At 45.5% G+C, this 16,427-nt stretch overlaps 1 protein-coding gene across 2 annotated transcripts in view; it reads left to right on the top strand.

The window, feature by feature from the left end:
- Positions 1 to 15,525, top strand: part of cnih3 (cornichon family AMPA receptor auxiliary protein 3) — a 34,091-nt gene extending 18,566 nt beyond the window's left edge. Inside the window, exons 4-6 of one of the 2 annotated variants that reach the window (XM_023831637.2) lie at positions 10,457 to 10,569; positions 11,857 to 12,000; positions 13,882 to 15,525. In XM_023831637.2, coding sequence (XP_023687405.1) covers positions 10,457 to 10,569; positions 11,857 to 12,000; positions 13,882 to 13,909 — 285 coding nt within the window. In that variant the 3' untranslated portion in view covers positions 13,910 to 15,525. Of the gene's footprint in view, positions 1 to 10,456; positions 10,570 to 11,856 lie in introns of both variants that reach the window. The other variant, XM_023831636.2, reaches the window with a different exon arrangement.
- Positions 15,526 to 16,427: the final 902 nt, after the last annotated feature.

Genomic DNA, 16,427 nt, shown 5'->3' with positions numbered 1-16,427 from the left:
CAGTACTCATGCCAGCACAGAACAGTTTTCTAAGGAGAAAGAGCTGTTTTTTTCAGCCACTCTTCTGCGTCTCTCTCTGTCTCTCCCTCTTTTGCACACATATGATCAGTTGGCAGGAAAAAAAAAACTGCCAGAAACTGGGGAAAATTTTCAACCGTCGCCTTCAGGGAGATGTTATTCGACTCTGAGCACTGCAGACAGGGCAGAGTGATCCACAGGGACTCAGACATTTGGGTCTCAGCACCAGGTTGGTGAGAACATCACTTGTAGCCATCAGCACCTTGCCAGCAAAACTTTGGGAATGTTACCAGGGAATCGCAATTACTGCAGACCAAGAGCCTCACTGAAAATTAATGATTTTCAGCCCTCATTTAAAATGCTGTGCTGGCTATTCAGACAGAAATCTGTACAAATTTAAGCAATTATGAGCATAAGTTTTTAATGGGCTTAACCTTTCAGAATCTGGGTTATTCCCTGCCTTGCCTCCATAGCTTCCAGGATAGGCGGATGGATGGATGGATTCAGAGTGGCAAACTGAGGCAGCCCATAATTTAGGGGTCACACAGCAGCAGAACCAGGAAACAGTGTTTTCTTGCAATTTTGTATAGTATTTATTGTACAATAGTAAGATTTAATAATATTGGGTTTAAAGATAATAATATCTGACTTCAAAGATGTGAAGATAAATGATCCTATGGCATAAATCACAGCTAATCACTGCCAGGAACTCCCATCAATAATTACTGCAGTTTAACTGTAATCCTCATCTAGGTTGGAGAGTCTGAGGTATGAGGTATTCAGAGGGCACAGTCACTAACTGCAGTTTAACGCGAATCCTTCAGTAAAACACATAATAATCCTGGTTCTGCTGGCAGAAGTCTACACTAAGCAGCAGGCTGCTTCCAGGCTAAACCTTCTAAGACAACAGTTCACAAGAACAAGGTGAAGCAGGAGACACTGGGAACGACCATAAACCAGCCTGGTAGAGGGCAGAAGCAACTTTCTAATGCCAGAATTGACCGTCAACTTATCTGGCAGTGCCTCATAAATTGGAGGATGACCTCAAGTGACCTTCAAAAAGAATGGGAACTAAGAGGTGTGAAGGACAATTTAAAACAGGATCTAAGAAGCAGGACTGAAGACCCATAAAGCAAAGAAGAAGCCCTTCATCAATGAGATGCAGGGATGAGCTTTTTTTTTCCTGATGGGGACCTTCCACTGAGAAGCAGGTGATGACCTTCATAAGGGGAACGTGTGGGTTGGACCTAGAGTCACAGACACAGATCGTCCTTTGAAGTGTTTAGTCAGGTCTTCTATGGAAGAGCTTGTGACCCAGAGTGTACCAGATCAAACTCCCAGGAAGCTCATCATTAGCGCCCTTGATTACATTGCACATCTTTAATTGCTCCATTAAGATACCACTTGCTGCCATCTTCTGGTTATCAGCCTTTTGCTCTCATGATACCATTTGTTCAGATCTGAAATGTAATGTGCTTCCCAGTGCCTGCATCACTCCGGTACTCGTGCTGCATATGTTGGTTCAGTCACCTTAAAATGCCTTTGACAACGTTTCACAAACTGTGATCAAAGCCAAACATCTTTAGACGTGACAAATTATTACAACTGAGGGAAACAGTAGGAACTCCAGGTTATTTCAAGAGATAAAATGAAAGTTATTTTATTAAACCGTAATGATTGCGGTGCAGGTTAGAAGCCCTGAGGGGATAAAAGAATCAGAGGTGAGTTGTGTTTTAGTCACATAGAGATTAAGGAAGCTGGGAAATGCTCATTTTTGCTCATTGTTCAATGACATTCTGCCCATCACATTTGTAGGTATTAGTCAAATGTGTTTATCATACAGTAGTATAAGCCTTCTTTTTAAAACAGGAAATAAAGACAAAAATGTGCATAAACAGAGAGTCTTCAGACGCATCCTACACTACAATATCATTTTGTTGGTAAAAGCAAAGAATTAGATTTCGATAATTAATATTAAACTAAATTTAATGTCATAAAAGTGTGAGGGGTGGCCTCACCCCTCAGGGGTTGTGGGTTTGAATCCCATGCTGGGTCAGTATGCAGAGTTTTCAACTTCTACCCGTGTTTGCATAGGTTTCCTCCTGTGGTCCAAAACATGTTTAGGTTAATTGGTGACTCTAAACTGTACATTTCGTTCAAGTCCCCAGCATCCAGCTCTGGAGTAAAGAGCGTCTAGAATAAGGTCCAGGTTCACCATAACCCTACACTTCATAAAATGGATGGATGGATGGATGGCACAACGTATTATCAATGATACTTTTACCGAGTTGCTCAAAATAGCCTCAGGAGACCTCATGGTCTGCAGCATTTCAGAAAGTTGTCTCTGTGAACTTTGTTGATTAGGTAGTAGATTTCCTGCAGAGACGCAACCATGGAGTTTTCAGAGCAAGCCGGTGATCAAAGTAATTGAAAATCACAAATCAAGGGCAGGGTTCGGAAAATACAGAAGCAACCTGTGATTAAAAAATAACGCAGTTGCCAAGAAATAGACAGTACATCACACCACCCAGACCCTGTCTAGATCAAGTCATCCTGCTTAAGCAAGCAGCCCAGCAGGGATTAAACTACAAGCTTTAAAAGTGTGTTCAGTGACTAAGATGAAAAAGAGCCCAGCGAGGAAGAGAAAATGTTAGTCTCAGATAACTAGGACAATCAGACCCCATATGTCAGAGTGGCAAACAGTAAGCCATTACTAAGCTTGCGATAAATCAACTCTGTCTTGCAAAAGGTGTTATGGTCACGTGGAGCCTTGCTTGTAATGTACAATCCATAAATCCCAAGCCCAAGCAGCTAGACCAGGTCTGAGTAAGCCTACCATGAAAAAACTATGCCAAGCTGAACTGCAAACCCGATAGTCCAAAATAGAAACTGTCAATGGGGTTTTTACCATGCATCTGTAAATTTTTCAGAATCAGAGATATTTCTTGTTTCATTGTGTTTCTTAGAACACTTACATTTTTAACAGATATGTACATAATTCCTCAAAAATGAGATCATAGAGGGGCTTGGATGCTTTCGCAAGGTGTAGAATGTACCTACCGCAACTGAAATTGAAACATCTTCTCATCTAGTATTAATTGTCCTCGTTAAGACGCCATGTTTCAGTAACACGGTAGGAGGCACATTAGTTTGCGATTATGTGCCAGAAGAGTAAGTGCCATTTAAAAAGAAGCCCAGTGCCATTTTTCACCGCTTTAATTGGAGCCGAGAAAAGGCCCTTCTGATCTCCAACAACAGGGAGAGGGCTGCTGCTAAAATTAGCCAGACGTCAGGATTGTTCAGTAGTGCAGGCTGGGCGGAGAGCAGGCGATGTGTGTTTGTACTTGCAGCCAAGGTACCGTTTCACTCAGAGCTGCTCCCGAGCTAAAGATGCACTTAATGATACCCTCGACCTGCTCGATGAAACGCACTAATGCTAATTGAAAGGGAACAAGATAGAAGGCAGAACCACAGAGGGAACCTGGATCTCAGCTGATGTTGCCGTCAAGGTCTGATTTTAACAAGACACATCACTGAAAGTGATTGTCTTCCTGGCATAATAACCAAGTTTCCACCTACTGCTACATGATGAGTTACTACTGAATTAGTACCAAACTGCAGTTTGCGTTCAGGAGACAGTAGTGAATATTTTGTTCCCTGTGTTTTCACAAAAGACAATACCGCAATGCTTAGCAACACAAAATATGTCTAAAATGAGTTTATGACTGACTGTTAGACTAGTCATTGGTCATCTTGGTAGGTTGACCGGATAATCCATGTCAGAGAGAATACTTTAAACTAGGACAGGATTTGGAAACTACCATTTCAATTAAACACACCTGGATTTCATTTAAGCACTGAGTTCTTGCTGTGTGCTGATTGGTCAGTCTCCTGTAATCATGCATGTGTCATTAATGTTAATATGAAACAGCTGAATGAGTCTTTAAGTCAAGGAAACAAACCAGTCAAAGCACAAGAACTGAATTTTGTAAAACCAGAATTAGTTCAAAGTGACCCCATGATGTGGATTATCTGGTCTCCCTACCTCTTAGCCAGTCATTTAGTCACGCTTTATTGACATGATTAAACATCATTAAGGATGCTACATTCATTCTCTTCACCTGCCATTTAAGGACAATGGACTTTATGATCTGCATCAAAAATGTCCGTGAAGTTGGGATGGTAGGTATTATTTAAAGGGGCTTTTAATTGGACTGTTAAACTAAGCAGGTTTACTGGAGTGCAGACTCTCCCTTCAGTCCAGTGGGTATAAACCCCTGACCGCTCGCTCTGATGCAGACCCACGCCTTGAGATTTTTGTGGGACACCCTGATAATGTGACAGTATCTTCTCATTAAAGTGCCAAATTGATGATCGACCCAATTAAACGGAGAAGGATGCCGTGCAGTAGTACAAGACCTTGTACATTTCCATTCGTCCCGCTCAGGATTCTGGGCTGTCATAGTCATTCCAAATGATCTGGTTTGTCATTGTGCTGTTGTGTCTCAGGAGATACCAGCCCTTGTTTTACCTACTTTTCTTGCGTTTAGCAACAGTGCGGATGTTGGGGATGGAAAATGAATCGGGACTAATGTGTCCACAAAATAAAGGGGCCCTTATGAATAGTTAATAGAGCCAGACTGAGCCAGTGAAGAACAGCAAGAGTTGCTGTGCAAAGCTTTCATGCTGCTCCAGCTTTCAGGAAAACCGTAGGCCCAGAGCCATTGAACTGCATCTCAAAGGATGCTAATTAAATGTCCATGGTTCCAGGTCCAGATTTTACATAAAGCCAGAGTAGTCGTTAATTTTGTCCTAGCCTGAGTCAGAGACTGTTGGTCCAGTTGTTGACTGGGGGATATCGCCAGTAACAATAAAAGCTGTTGACCGGGGTGGGGGAGTTTTTTAAATTCAATTAAATAAGGTTATTTGGGGCCCCTTTTAGTGGAGGCCCCTTGACTTCAGTCTGCATTGGCGCCCCTGGTCCAAGGAAGTCTGTACACTCTCAGAAAAAAGGGTAAAAATTTGTACCTTTGTTTGTCACTGGGGCTGTACCCTCAAGGGTTTGCCAATTGCACCCTTGGCTGTAGGTAAATGTACCTTTTAAGGTACAGAAATGGAAATGTACCATTGGAGGAACATTAATGTTGTTTGTACCTTTGGAGTGAGGGAGCAGCCGCAGTAAGAAGCAAAGGTACAAATTTTAGCCCTTATGTGATGTCTGTGTCTGGCAGGAGGATAAGAGCCGATTAACACCAGAGTGCAGGTTCGCCGATTCTTTCAGTATCTATTCCTCAAAGATCCACCAGCGCATTACCCTCCCCCCCCGAATGGAACATCTAAAAAGTATATAATTAAAGTGGCATTAATTGGTGGCTGCCGTAAGAGGACTGTGGTGTGTGAGGGGGGAGAGGAGCGCTGAGAGGATAATTAGCCCCGGCCTCGGAGGAGGGGGCACGCTTGGCGGAGCGCGTGCTACATTGAACCGGAACCCTCGTTGGGTGTTACATCATGAGAGGTCTCTCCACGAGTGCTTGGCAAGAGCTATAACACTCATAATCACTCAGGAAAAAGTCCATGTTGATAGTCTTCCTCTACAGTCCCCGTGTTTCCTGGCCGTGGTATGTTTGGCCAGTATCCTTCTCGTGATGTTCTGGGCTCTTGACCTGCAATGGGCTTTGACGACGCGTGAGTGAATACAAAACGGTGTTTCCCAATCCGGTTGTTCGGAACCCACAGATGGTCCATGTTTTTGCTCCCTCCTGAGCAAAAACGTGGACTGTCTATGGGTTCCCTGAGGACCGGATTGGGAGCAAAAATGCTGACTGGTTAGCAGGGAGCTGGGAAGGAGCAAATACGTGGATCGTCGGTGGGTCCCCGAGGAATTGATTGGGAGCAAAAATGCTGACTGTCTGGCAGGGAGCAAAAACATGGACCATCTGTAGGTCCCCAAGGACCAGATTGGGAAACACTGATATAAAGACTTATTTTTTTACTTCTGAAACAACCATGTAATGTGGATGCAAGCATAGAGAAACTGCCATTACTTTCTGTACCCCTTGAGGTGCCCAGAGAGGTTTTTTTACTTTTATATTTCAGTCACATGCAGGCATCACAGACATTAATGAGCATTCTTCTGTGTTAGCATTTTTGGAGTCACTTATAAGGGAATTACACACAGCCAGCAGCATGTATGGGAGCTTAGAGGTAAGATTCCTATCATGAGAGACCTTGCAATTTGTTGACCTCGTTGTTTTTGGTGTGTGGTATTCAACCGGAAGTAATCGTTCATTTTCTTAGAAGGACCGATCCAGTGCAGGGTTTCGGTGAGCATGAAGTCTGTCCCAAGAAGAGCAGGGTAGAGATGCTCATCTGAGAGCACGGGCATTCATGCAGAGCAAGTCAGAGACACCAGAAACTCCTGGCTACATGTCATGATATGTGCAAAGTAACCTCAGTCCATAAGGAACCTGACGCACAAACATGACTTTGGACATTCAACACCCACACACACAGAGCCGTGGTAGGAAGGACTTCAGGAGGTGTCAAGGCACAGTTCTGGCTACAGGAGTACTTAGTTCTGACGGAGACATTAACATTGGCCATTTAACAAATTAATTTAGTTTTCAGCCATTATATACAATATATAAAATACTTTGAAGAACCTGCTTCCATTTTCTTCTCTACCAAGTAACTTTTAAAGGCAAATCTTCTGCAGCCAAAGTCCAAAGCCTCATGAGGAGAAAATCAGGGAGGCAGAGATGCTCTGTGACGTGAGGACACAGCGGACGCCGATGCGGGAGCTGAAGGCACAGTGTCATTCTGGCCCATCTGCAGTGATTTCCCAAAAATGACGGCAGTGAGGGGACAGCCAGACGCATTACCGGCGGCATCACCACGCATGTCTGCATCGTGTTTTCCAAACCATGCATTTGCCCTTATACCCATGATTGTGCCATTTCCCTGTAGATGCTCACAGCACAGAATTTCTGTCCAGTACTACCAAGCCTCTATGATTTCCATGAAGACTGTGGACTCCTAAATTAGTAGTAGGGGGTTGGGGTTGGGGGGGGGGGGCGTTAAAGGTCAACTTTGGAACAAGGTTTAAAGTCTATTTACAATTTTATGGACATCTTTATTTTCAACACTCATCCACTGATTTTCCTGTCGCCTGCTGCCGTGAGATGCGCCAGTGAAGCGTGTTCGGCGCATGTTTAATAATGCATGGGTGCATGTCGCACATTGCATAAAAATGCAGGAACTCGGTGGACTGAGGTGTCGGTAAGGCAAAAAAAAAATTAGCTTTTGCTTATGGTTGTGGGGGATAAATTATTACCAAAACACTTACCATTGATGGTAAAGGCAGACTAATATAATATGCATAAATATATATGCATAAACGAAATCATATAGCAGCCTACCTTATACGGCACTATATTGCTCTTTCCGTCTGTCTTACATAATCGTTTATCTGGTGCAGGGTTTTGACGAGTCAGGCGCTCATCCCAGGAATCACAGAGTACTGGGCAGTGGGATTCCCCGAATGGGGCCCAGTGCATCACAGGGTACACACACCACAGGTATTTTGGAGTACCTAAATTCACCTCACCACATGTTCATGCACTTCAGGAGGTCTGGAGTACCCAGAGGTAACCAACGCAAGCAAGGGCAGAACATATAAAATGCCCACATACAGAGTTTGGGGTGGGAATAGAACCGACAACCCTGCCGGTGTGCGTCCACCACGCTGCTGCGATGTAGCTCTGTGTAGGACAGTATTGATCATTTCCCATCTGGGCACATGGGCTGGCTGAGTCACGGCGCTGAGTGCCGCGAGCCCGTGCCGCGAGTCCCTGTTCGCTGTCCTCCCACTTCGCCAGCTATGCTGAATGAAGCCACAGAGGAGTCGACGGGAACACTAAGCAGCTCTAGTCAGCCTGACAGGGGCCGTGCAGCCTGCGCCCGCCTCACCTCGTTATTTATGCTTCACAGTTGTTTTCTTACAGTTGCCACCACAGAGGCAGTCAGTGTATGAAGGCAGAGAAGGTAGTAGCTGCTCTATTTCTGAGATTAAATTATGAAACACAAGTAACTTTGAAATAACTCATTACTACAGTTTTATTGTCATTCAAAAAGAACATTTTCTCTATTTGGAAAAATCCACTATTGTAATACTGTAGAACACATTATATTCTTACCTCTGTCCTTTAGATAAACAGAATTATTTCTGAGAGAAGTTATCCAGTAACAAAATGGTAAGAAAACTGTGTGTCCGTGTTGCCTCTCTAAACACAAACTGTGAATGGGGACTAGAATTATGCTTCTGTGTATTTTTATATCCGCCTTATTGTTCCTGCAAATTATAACTAGAAAGTGTCACGGAAAGTCATGTCCCTGTGAGTATTTTGTGTTTGTACTAATGTAAATAAAAACATGTTTAATTATTTGTATGGCGTTGGCGTTGAATTGGGGCTCTTTTCTTGTATTAATAATGCCATTGCATAAATTAACACAAACTAGTAACACATGTGGGCGGCATGGGGGTGCAGTGGTTAGCACATTAACCTCACACCTCTAGAGACCAAGTCTCCGCCCCAGCTCCATGTGTGTGGGGTTTGCGTGTTCTCCCCGTGTCATCGTGGGGTTTGCATGTGCTCCCCGTGTCACCGTGGGGTTTGCATGTGCTCCCCGTGTCATCGTGGGGTTTGCATGTGCTCCCCGTGTCATCGTGGGGTTTGCATGTGCTCCCCGTGTCATCGTGGGGTTTGCGTGTTCTCCCCATGTCATTGTGGGGTTTCCTCTGGGTATTTTACTTTCCCCCCACAGTCCAAAAACATGCAGACGTGAATTGGAGGTACCAAATTATAAACAGAAATGAATGTGTGAGTAAATGGTGTGTGAGTGTGCCCTGCGATGGGTTGGCGCCCCATCCTGGGTTGTTCCCTGCCTTGTGCCCTGTGATGTGTTGTTGCCCCATCCCGGGTTGTTCCCTGCCTTGTGCCCTGTGATGGGTTGGCGCCCCATCCCGGGTTGTTCCCTGCCTTGTGCCCTGTGATGTGTTGTTGCCCCATCCCGGGTTGTTCCCTGCCTTGTGCCCTGTGATGTGTTGTTGCCCCATCCCGGGTTGTTCCCTGCCTTGTGCCCTGTGATGTGTTGTTGCCCCATCCCGGGTTGTTCCCTGCCTTGTGCCCTGTGATGGGTTGGCGCCCCATCCTGGGTTGTTCCCTGCCTTGTGCCCTGTGATGTGTTGTTGCCCCATCCCGGGTTGTTCCCTGCCTTGTGCCCTGTGATGTGTTGTTGCCCCATCCCGGGTTGTTCCCTGCCTTGTGCCCTGTGATGTGTTGTTGCCCCATCCCGGGTTGTTCCCTGCCTTGTGCCCTGTGATGGGTTGGCGCCCCATCCTGGGTTGTTCCCTGCCTTGTGCCCTGTGATGGGTTGGCGCCCCATCCTGGGTTGTTCCCTGCCTTGTGCCCTGTGATGTGTTGTTGCCCCATCCCGGGTTGTTCCCTGCCTTGTGCCCTGTGATGGGTTGGCGCCCCATCCTGGGTTGTTCCCTGCCTTGTGCCCTGTGATGTGTTGTTGCCCCATCCTGGGTTGTTCCCTGCCTTGTGCCCTGTGATGTGTTGTTGCCCCATCCCGGGTTGTTCCCTGCCTTGTGCCCTGTGATGGGTTGGCGCCCCATCCTGGGTTGTTCCCTGCCTTGTGCCCTGTGATGTGTTGTTGCCCCATCCCGGGTTGTTCCCTGCCTTGTGCCCTGTGATGGGTTGGCGCCCCATCCTGGGTTGTTCCCTGCCTTGTGCCCTGCGATGGGTTGGTGCCCCATCCTGGGTTGTTCCCTGCCTTGTGCCCTGCGATGGGTTGGCGCCCCATCCTGGGTTGTTCCCTGCCTTGTGCCCTGCGATGGGTTGGTGCCCCATCCTGGGTTGTTCCCTGCCTTGTGCCCTGCCATGGGTTGGTGCCCCATCCTGGGTTGTTCCCTGCCTTGTGCCTGTAGCTTCTGGGACAGACTCTGGACCCTGCATGGAACAAGCAGGTGTGGAAAATGAATGTATGGATAGTAACACATCTAAGTATATAGTGTTTAAATTTTAAATAATGATTCATTTACATTTTGCTAAAATCCTTCCTGGGATTTATGTTCTTACATTTACTCCACGGGCCATAGAGATCTGGCCTCCTAGGAATAACTCAGATTTACTGTCTCGAGATGTGAACCTGTCATTTCAAGCCAATCCCTGGAGCAAATATGCAATGAGTAATACACACTCGCTTATTTTTGTACCGCAACAACGCAACAGAAATCTCTGGGCCAAGCCAGCCGTGTCCGTCTTTATAGATGAATGAGTGGCAGATGTGAGGTTATGTGTCTGTTCACGTTAGAGGAACGGGGGGGTGGGGGCTGCAGCCAAGCCGTTACTCTGTTTCTGCTTCATTCCACCAGCTCGTCCTGCCTGAGTACTCCATTCACGGGCTGTTCTGCATCATGTTCCTGTGCGCACAGGAATGGCTGACAGTGGGCCTCAATATCCCTCTGCTCTTCTACAACACGTGGAGGTAGGCGATCGCAGCTGCTCCCGTCGTCGCTCACCGGCCAAAATACAACAGGCAGCAGAGTGACGGCGATGGTGCACCTTGGCAAGAGCGAAACGCGCAAAATGAAGGATCACGTGAGACCGGAACCTAGGCGTGCGTCCAAAAAGCCAGGGATAAATTTAAGTTGCATAACTTGGAATACTGACAGGTATTTGACACTATTGTTTATTTTGAAATATTAGCTCAGGTGCCTTGCGGAGGTCTGGGCCAGAAGTGCCGCTGCTGATGTCGATGTTGTTTCTGCTGGCTGAAGTTACAGGGCGCTTTGTGTCTCGCTGACTGCGGCCACCGCCAGATGCCTACTGGCCGCAGATGGCAGGGAGAAAATTAGCCTCAGATCTACCCCCCCCTCGCCTCTGACTCCCCGCGGTGCACAGGTGGATGCCCGGCATCCTCCATGTTTACTCGGCTCGGCGTTGGCAGGGCTCATCCGCCCCCCCCCAGCTTTTCATGCGCTGCCCGTATCCCAGACCCCCTTCTGAGGCTCCTGCTTTCACCAGGCTGTCATACCTGCTTCTCTAGCGTCCGCTCAGAGCTCCTGAAGGGGAACCCTGGAGGCCTGGAGCAACAGGGGGCAAACATAGGGACAGGGCCATAAGGTGACCGGCTGAGGCTCAGAGATGATTAGCTGTCAGTCACCAATTCAAAACATATTGTAGACTAATGAGGTCGGCACCTTTATACGAATTATTGCCCCTTATGCCCTCCACTTTAAAAAGATTCTATAACTGGCCCTAGTCACGTGTAAATAATAAAAGGTCACGACAGAAAAGAGGGGTTATCAGGGTTAGGTATGAGTGAGGGGGGGGTGAGGGGGGAATGTGAAAGGAGTCAGAGTACAGTGTTGGCCGTTCACAGCTGAGGAACAGCAAAGACCTGCAGGTTACCAAAGCGCTACAATCACAGAGTCCCGTCCCCCCCCCAACGTTCTGACAAGTCTGACCCCCCTCCCCGCCCCCACTCCAATTCTCCACATCAGGCTCTTTCCGGAAGTGATGGGCTTGGGACGTCCAGCAATCGTAACCGTTCTGTGGGTCACTCCTCTGGGGTCTCTCGTGTCCCCCTGCGTCCTCCACGCTCTGCTCACTGTAATGCTTCATCCTCTAGGGAAATTGCTCCCCCCGTTTTCCCAGTGTCTCTAGCCGCTTACCACATCTCCGCTGTGCATTTTGTACTCTTCCGGGATACGCCCACTAATCCCAGGTGCAGCTGACTGAATCGGGCTGCCCCCCCCCCCCCCTCCGACAGGTACTTCCACAGCCCCACGGACTCCCCAGAGCTGCCCTACGACCCAGCGTCCGTCATGAACGGCGACACACTGAAGTTCTGCCAGAAAGAAGCCTGGTGCAAGATGGCCTTCTTCGTTCTCTCCTTCTTCTACTATCTGTACTGGTGCGTGGTTCTCCTGCCCCTCCTCACCCAGTGAGCGGAGTCTCTGTCTCTCTCTCCTTTTCACCTCATCCTTTGTCTGATTATACATCAGTGCTGTCCTCTTCACATCTAACCACATGGTGTGTTTAAACATGTTCTAGAAGATTCTTTAAAAAAAATAACATAATGACCAATAATAGCTTTTTGTAGACACAGCATTATAATTAACTGGACTTGTTTCAGTGTCTTAGATATCGATTAATATTGTCAATGCTGGTAACAGCTGATTTTTTTCCATACTGTTGTGAACTTTGAATTTGTTAGAATCCAGTCTAAGTTTAAAACCCTGTTTTTGATTTCTGCCTACATTTAAAGTTCAATGTTTGAGTCCTGTCTACATTTTTAATCCTGTGTTAAAATCCTGTCTGCATTGTTAATCCTGTGTTAGAATCCTGTCTACATTTAAAGTGCAGTGCAGCTGTTGGGTGGAATTTCAAAGCAGTATGTAAATGTACATTTCACCAGCACAGTGATTAGGGTGGTCAGGATTTCAATTCGTGCTTTTCCTAAACGGCAGCTATGTGTGTGGCCATTTCGCCTCCCTCCTTTTTCAGCGTGTGCTGGACCCGAGTGTCGAGTTCTCTCATCGCTTCTGTGCACCCCTACTCCTCAGCACTGAACGTTGTGGTAAAGGTGATGGGGTTTTACAAACGTCACTCAGAGAAAAGCTAGCAGCAGCCTTTAAGTTCCTGCTTTCCAACCAGACGACATCCTCTTATGAACATCTTTGTTTTACATCATAGGCTGTCGCCATCCAATGAAATGGCTCCTTTTACCTTCCACTCCCCACTCACTCCTGCCTCAGTGAATCTCTCTTCTGGATCTTTCTGTGTGTTCTCTCGTACCCATGGCACCCCTCACATGCATGAACCCTGACAACGGTCCCCCACAATTCCCAAGTGGCTAATGTTAAGCCGGTTCCACTCACGGATCACTAAAAACCAGTCCGTTGGCAGACGTTAATAGCATGGTTTAACATGGCTTATTAGATGACCTGCTACTTAAATTTAATGAGACAGAAATGACAGTTTTGATACAGAATCCATGGAGGTGCCCACTGCAACACTCACTGCAATCTAACTGGTCTGAATCTCAGCCATGTGAAGGCCAGCAGCGAGGACAGGCAACACGTAATAATGACATCATCAGCCTAATGTGCTCTCTTCATTTATGAAGGACCTCAGTGGTACCTACTGCCATCAGTAGGCCTTAGCAAATGCTGGTTTGTAGGTCCTTCATATTGCTCACTTAATGTTGGCCTGGTCCTCAGTATCCACCCACATGATAGAACCATAACCATAAACAGTGAGGCAAAAACAGGCCTTTAAGTAGTTCATAGCCAACATCTTCTCAGTAGCAGATTGTGTTATTGAAGGGGGGGGGGCTATAATTAAATTGCAGCTCTGGCTGGGGGAGGACTTGTATCTTCTCCACTCCTCGTTTCTTCTGATCTAGACCGCATAGCACAAATTATTCTCAGTTTTTGTTTGTTTCTTGCCAAACCTCATCTGGTGTATTATTGAGCCTCTTTTAACACAAAAGCATGTCCACAGGATCAGAACACAAACAGGAGCTCTGCCAGTGCACTCTCACCTAATAATGGCTCCCTAAGTTATAAGAATTAGTTAATTCAAGTCTCAGGTGCATCTATCAGTCGCCTTCTAAGGTGGGAGACCCAGCCAAAAAAAGTGACCCAATCAGAATGCAGCTGGTGCTAAACCACTCCCATATTTTATGCCTGCCATATTTAGGATCCTTGAGATACTCAATTACTTAGCAAATTCACCTGATTCCTATATTGGCAATAATTCCTTTTTTCTTCTTCCTTTCCTCTCTGCCCAGTATGATCTACACTCTGGTAACCTCATAACAGGGGACAGCCAAGAAGAACCTCCTAGGACCGTTTCTAGCACAAATAGAGGTTCCACAGCCCAAAAACGAACACCTCTCTGAAGCACAGCACGAAATAATGAGGAAAGGCGTGATCTGAGACGTTTAGCTACAGTGGATCCAGTCTCCACAAATTATGTAAAAAATAATTGTTTACAGTTAAAGGTCATAAACTGATATGTCTTACACATGCTACAAATTAGCCATTCACATTCGTCTTTTCCTCCTTGGTTTATACTCATAACATAAGCCTTGTAATGGCCAGGAGCAACTTGCTCAGTAGTTCTTAGTTTGTACAGTTTGCCTCAGGCTTGTTTGGTTGTCTGAGTCACCAGTCATTTCATTTTTGTGATGTTGACTGACATTGAGATTAAACCAGCAGGTCAAAGCAAAGTCAAAACAGCAGACAAGGTCATTGAATGTTGTATTTTTACTTAATCCATATACAGTATGGCTTCTGTATTCATATACACAAAATACACAACTAGCTTACGTACAGTAATGTGTGCAATAGTGCATTCTGGGGAAAAAAGGTTGTTTTTGATACATGATTTATAATGTATTATTATGTGGATATGGTTTCTTTGTGATGCTCTTGTGTTGTCATGTGGTAATGGAAACCATTACAAAATTATGACTTTACTGTTAAACAAAAAAGTAAGGTTTTATTTTAAAAGGTTAATATTAGAAGTCTTTGCTTAAGTACAAATAGCCAGTATGATTTTGCACAATAGGCAGTATGATTTTGCACAATAGGCAGTATGATTTTGCACAAATTAGCATTATTTCCAAGTTTCATACTGTACATTTGTACGCCCTGATAGGGTTAAGGTCTTCCAGCACACCCAAAATGTTAATTCCTATTTTATTTAGTAAACTGCGCTGTATGATTAACAAAATGTCCATATTCTTAATGGTATCACAGACCAATGTTTTCATCCATCCATCTTTCGTCCACTAATCAAGTGTACAGTCACTCAAATTTTTAAAAATCTTTTGTTAATTTTTTTGTCAATCGATGTGTTATTTATTTACATATTTTAATTGAGATATCATGCTTACTTTATCTTCATATCATTGTGGCATGATTTTCATTTGATTGAGGCTTAAATCGAACTTTAAGTGTCGCCACTGACGTTGTTTTCCTCTCCGACGCTTGCAGAACATGGCGTTCAGTCTCTGGCCTCATTCTGAATTCTGTTAAAAACATCCCAGCTCAGTTTCTTTGCATGTCATTTCACAGCTTTCCTGAGAACAGGCACTGACCGATAATTGAAAGGCTTTTTTTCCCCCACCAGTCTCCATAGTATACAATCGCTCAGAGCAGAGAAGGTACTTGCTGATGCAGTCAGTAGCCCAGTGTGAGAACAGCTGTTTGTTGCAAATGCAACACACATCATCACTTATCCTAGTTTATGTTTGCCAACTTTTTTTAAGATACTCCCCTCAATACTTTTTTCCAGACAACTTTTCACAAAGGAACACAAAAAAAAATCTTTATTGCTGTACAATCTTATTCCAATATTTAATTTCTCTTGTGTGTATCCTGTGATTAGTTGAATCATTATCAAAATAAAGTAGTGATTTTAAAAATAATATGTCGGACCCTTGATTTCAGTATAATTTTGCAGATTTCCACGGCTACATCTGTTCACACATACAAAATGTGCATGTTAGCATGTCAATTTTGAGCATGTCAATGTGAAAAAAGCTAACACATTTTAGATTTACCCCTTTTGATACAAGAAGCACCGTGTTTCTGTACAAAGGAGATACTGGACTTCCTGGATGCTGCGCCAGACCCTGTGTGACACTTATTTACTAGTCCGTTAGTTTAGGCTTTAGACTTATTTTCAGTCGGTTAGTTTACAAAAGTGTGGTCATATCAACTCTATGAAATAATAAATAAAAATGAGTATTATACAGATGGACAGAATTGTTTAATATGAGATCTTTCTTTGTGACCTACAACTACTGACACACATACTTTAAGGCAAAGATGTGTTGACTAGTTAGAAGAGCTGTTCAGCACATGTACATTATGACGTAATCCTTCATTTATAAATTATTAAGCCAGACCTCACACATTGAAGGAAAACAACAGATCCTGTCTTCGTGAATGACATATTGGGACTTGAGAGTGGAACATGCGCTCTCAGGCCCCTCTGCACGCTCTCAGGCCCCTCTACATGCTCTCAGGCCCCTCTGCATTCTCTCAGGCCCCTCTGCCTGCTCTCAGGCCCCTCTGCATTCTCTCAGGCCCCTCTGCCTGCTCTCAGGCCCCTCTGCCTGCTCTCAGGCCCCTCTGCACGCTCTCAGGCCCCTCTGCACACTCTCAGGGCCCTCTGCACGCTCTCAGGCCCCTCTGCCTGCTCTCAGGCCCCTCTGCATTCTCTCAGGCCCCTCTGCCTGCTCTCAGGCCCCTCTGCATGCTCTCAGGCCCCTCTGCCTGCTCTCAGGCCCCTTTGCATGCTCTCAGGCCCCTCTGCACGCTCTCA

The sequence above is a fragment of the Paramormyrops kingsleyae genome, chromosome 19, assembly GCF_048594095.1.
Source record: "Paramormyrops kingsleyae isolate MSU_618 chromosome 19, PKINGS_0.4, whole genome shotgun sequence".
Classification (NCBI taxonomy): domain Eukaryota; kingdom Metazoa; phylum Chordata; class Actinopteri; order Osteoglossiformes; family Mormyridae; genus Paramormyrops; species Paramormyrops kingsleyae.
Note: the sequence above shows the minus strand (reverse complement) of the source record. Positions and strands in the feature narration are given on the sequence as shown.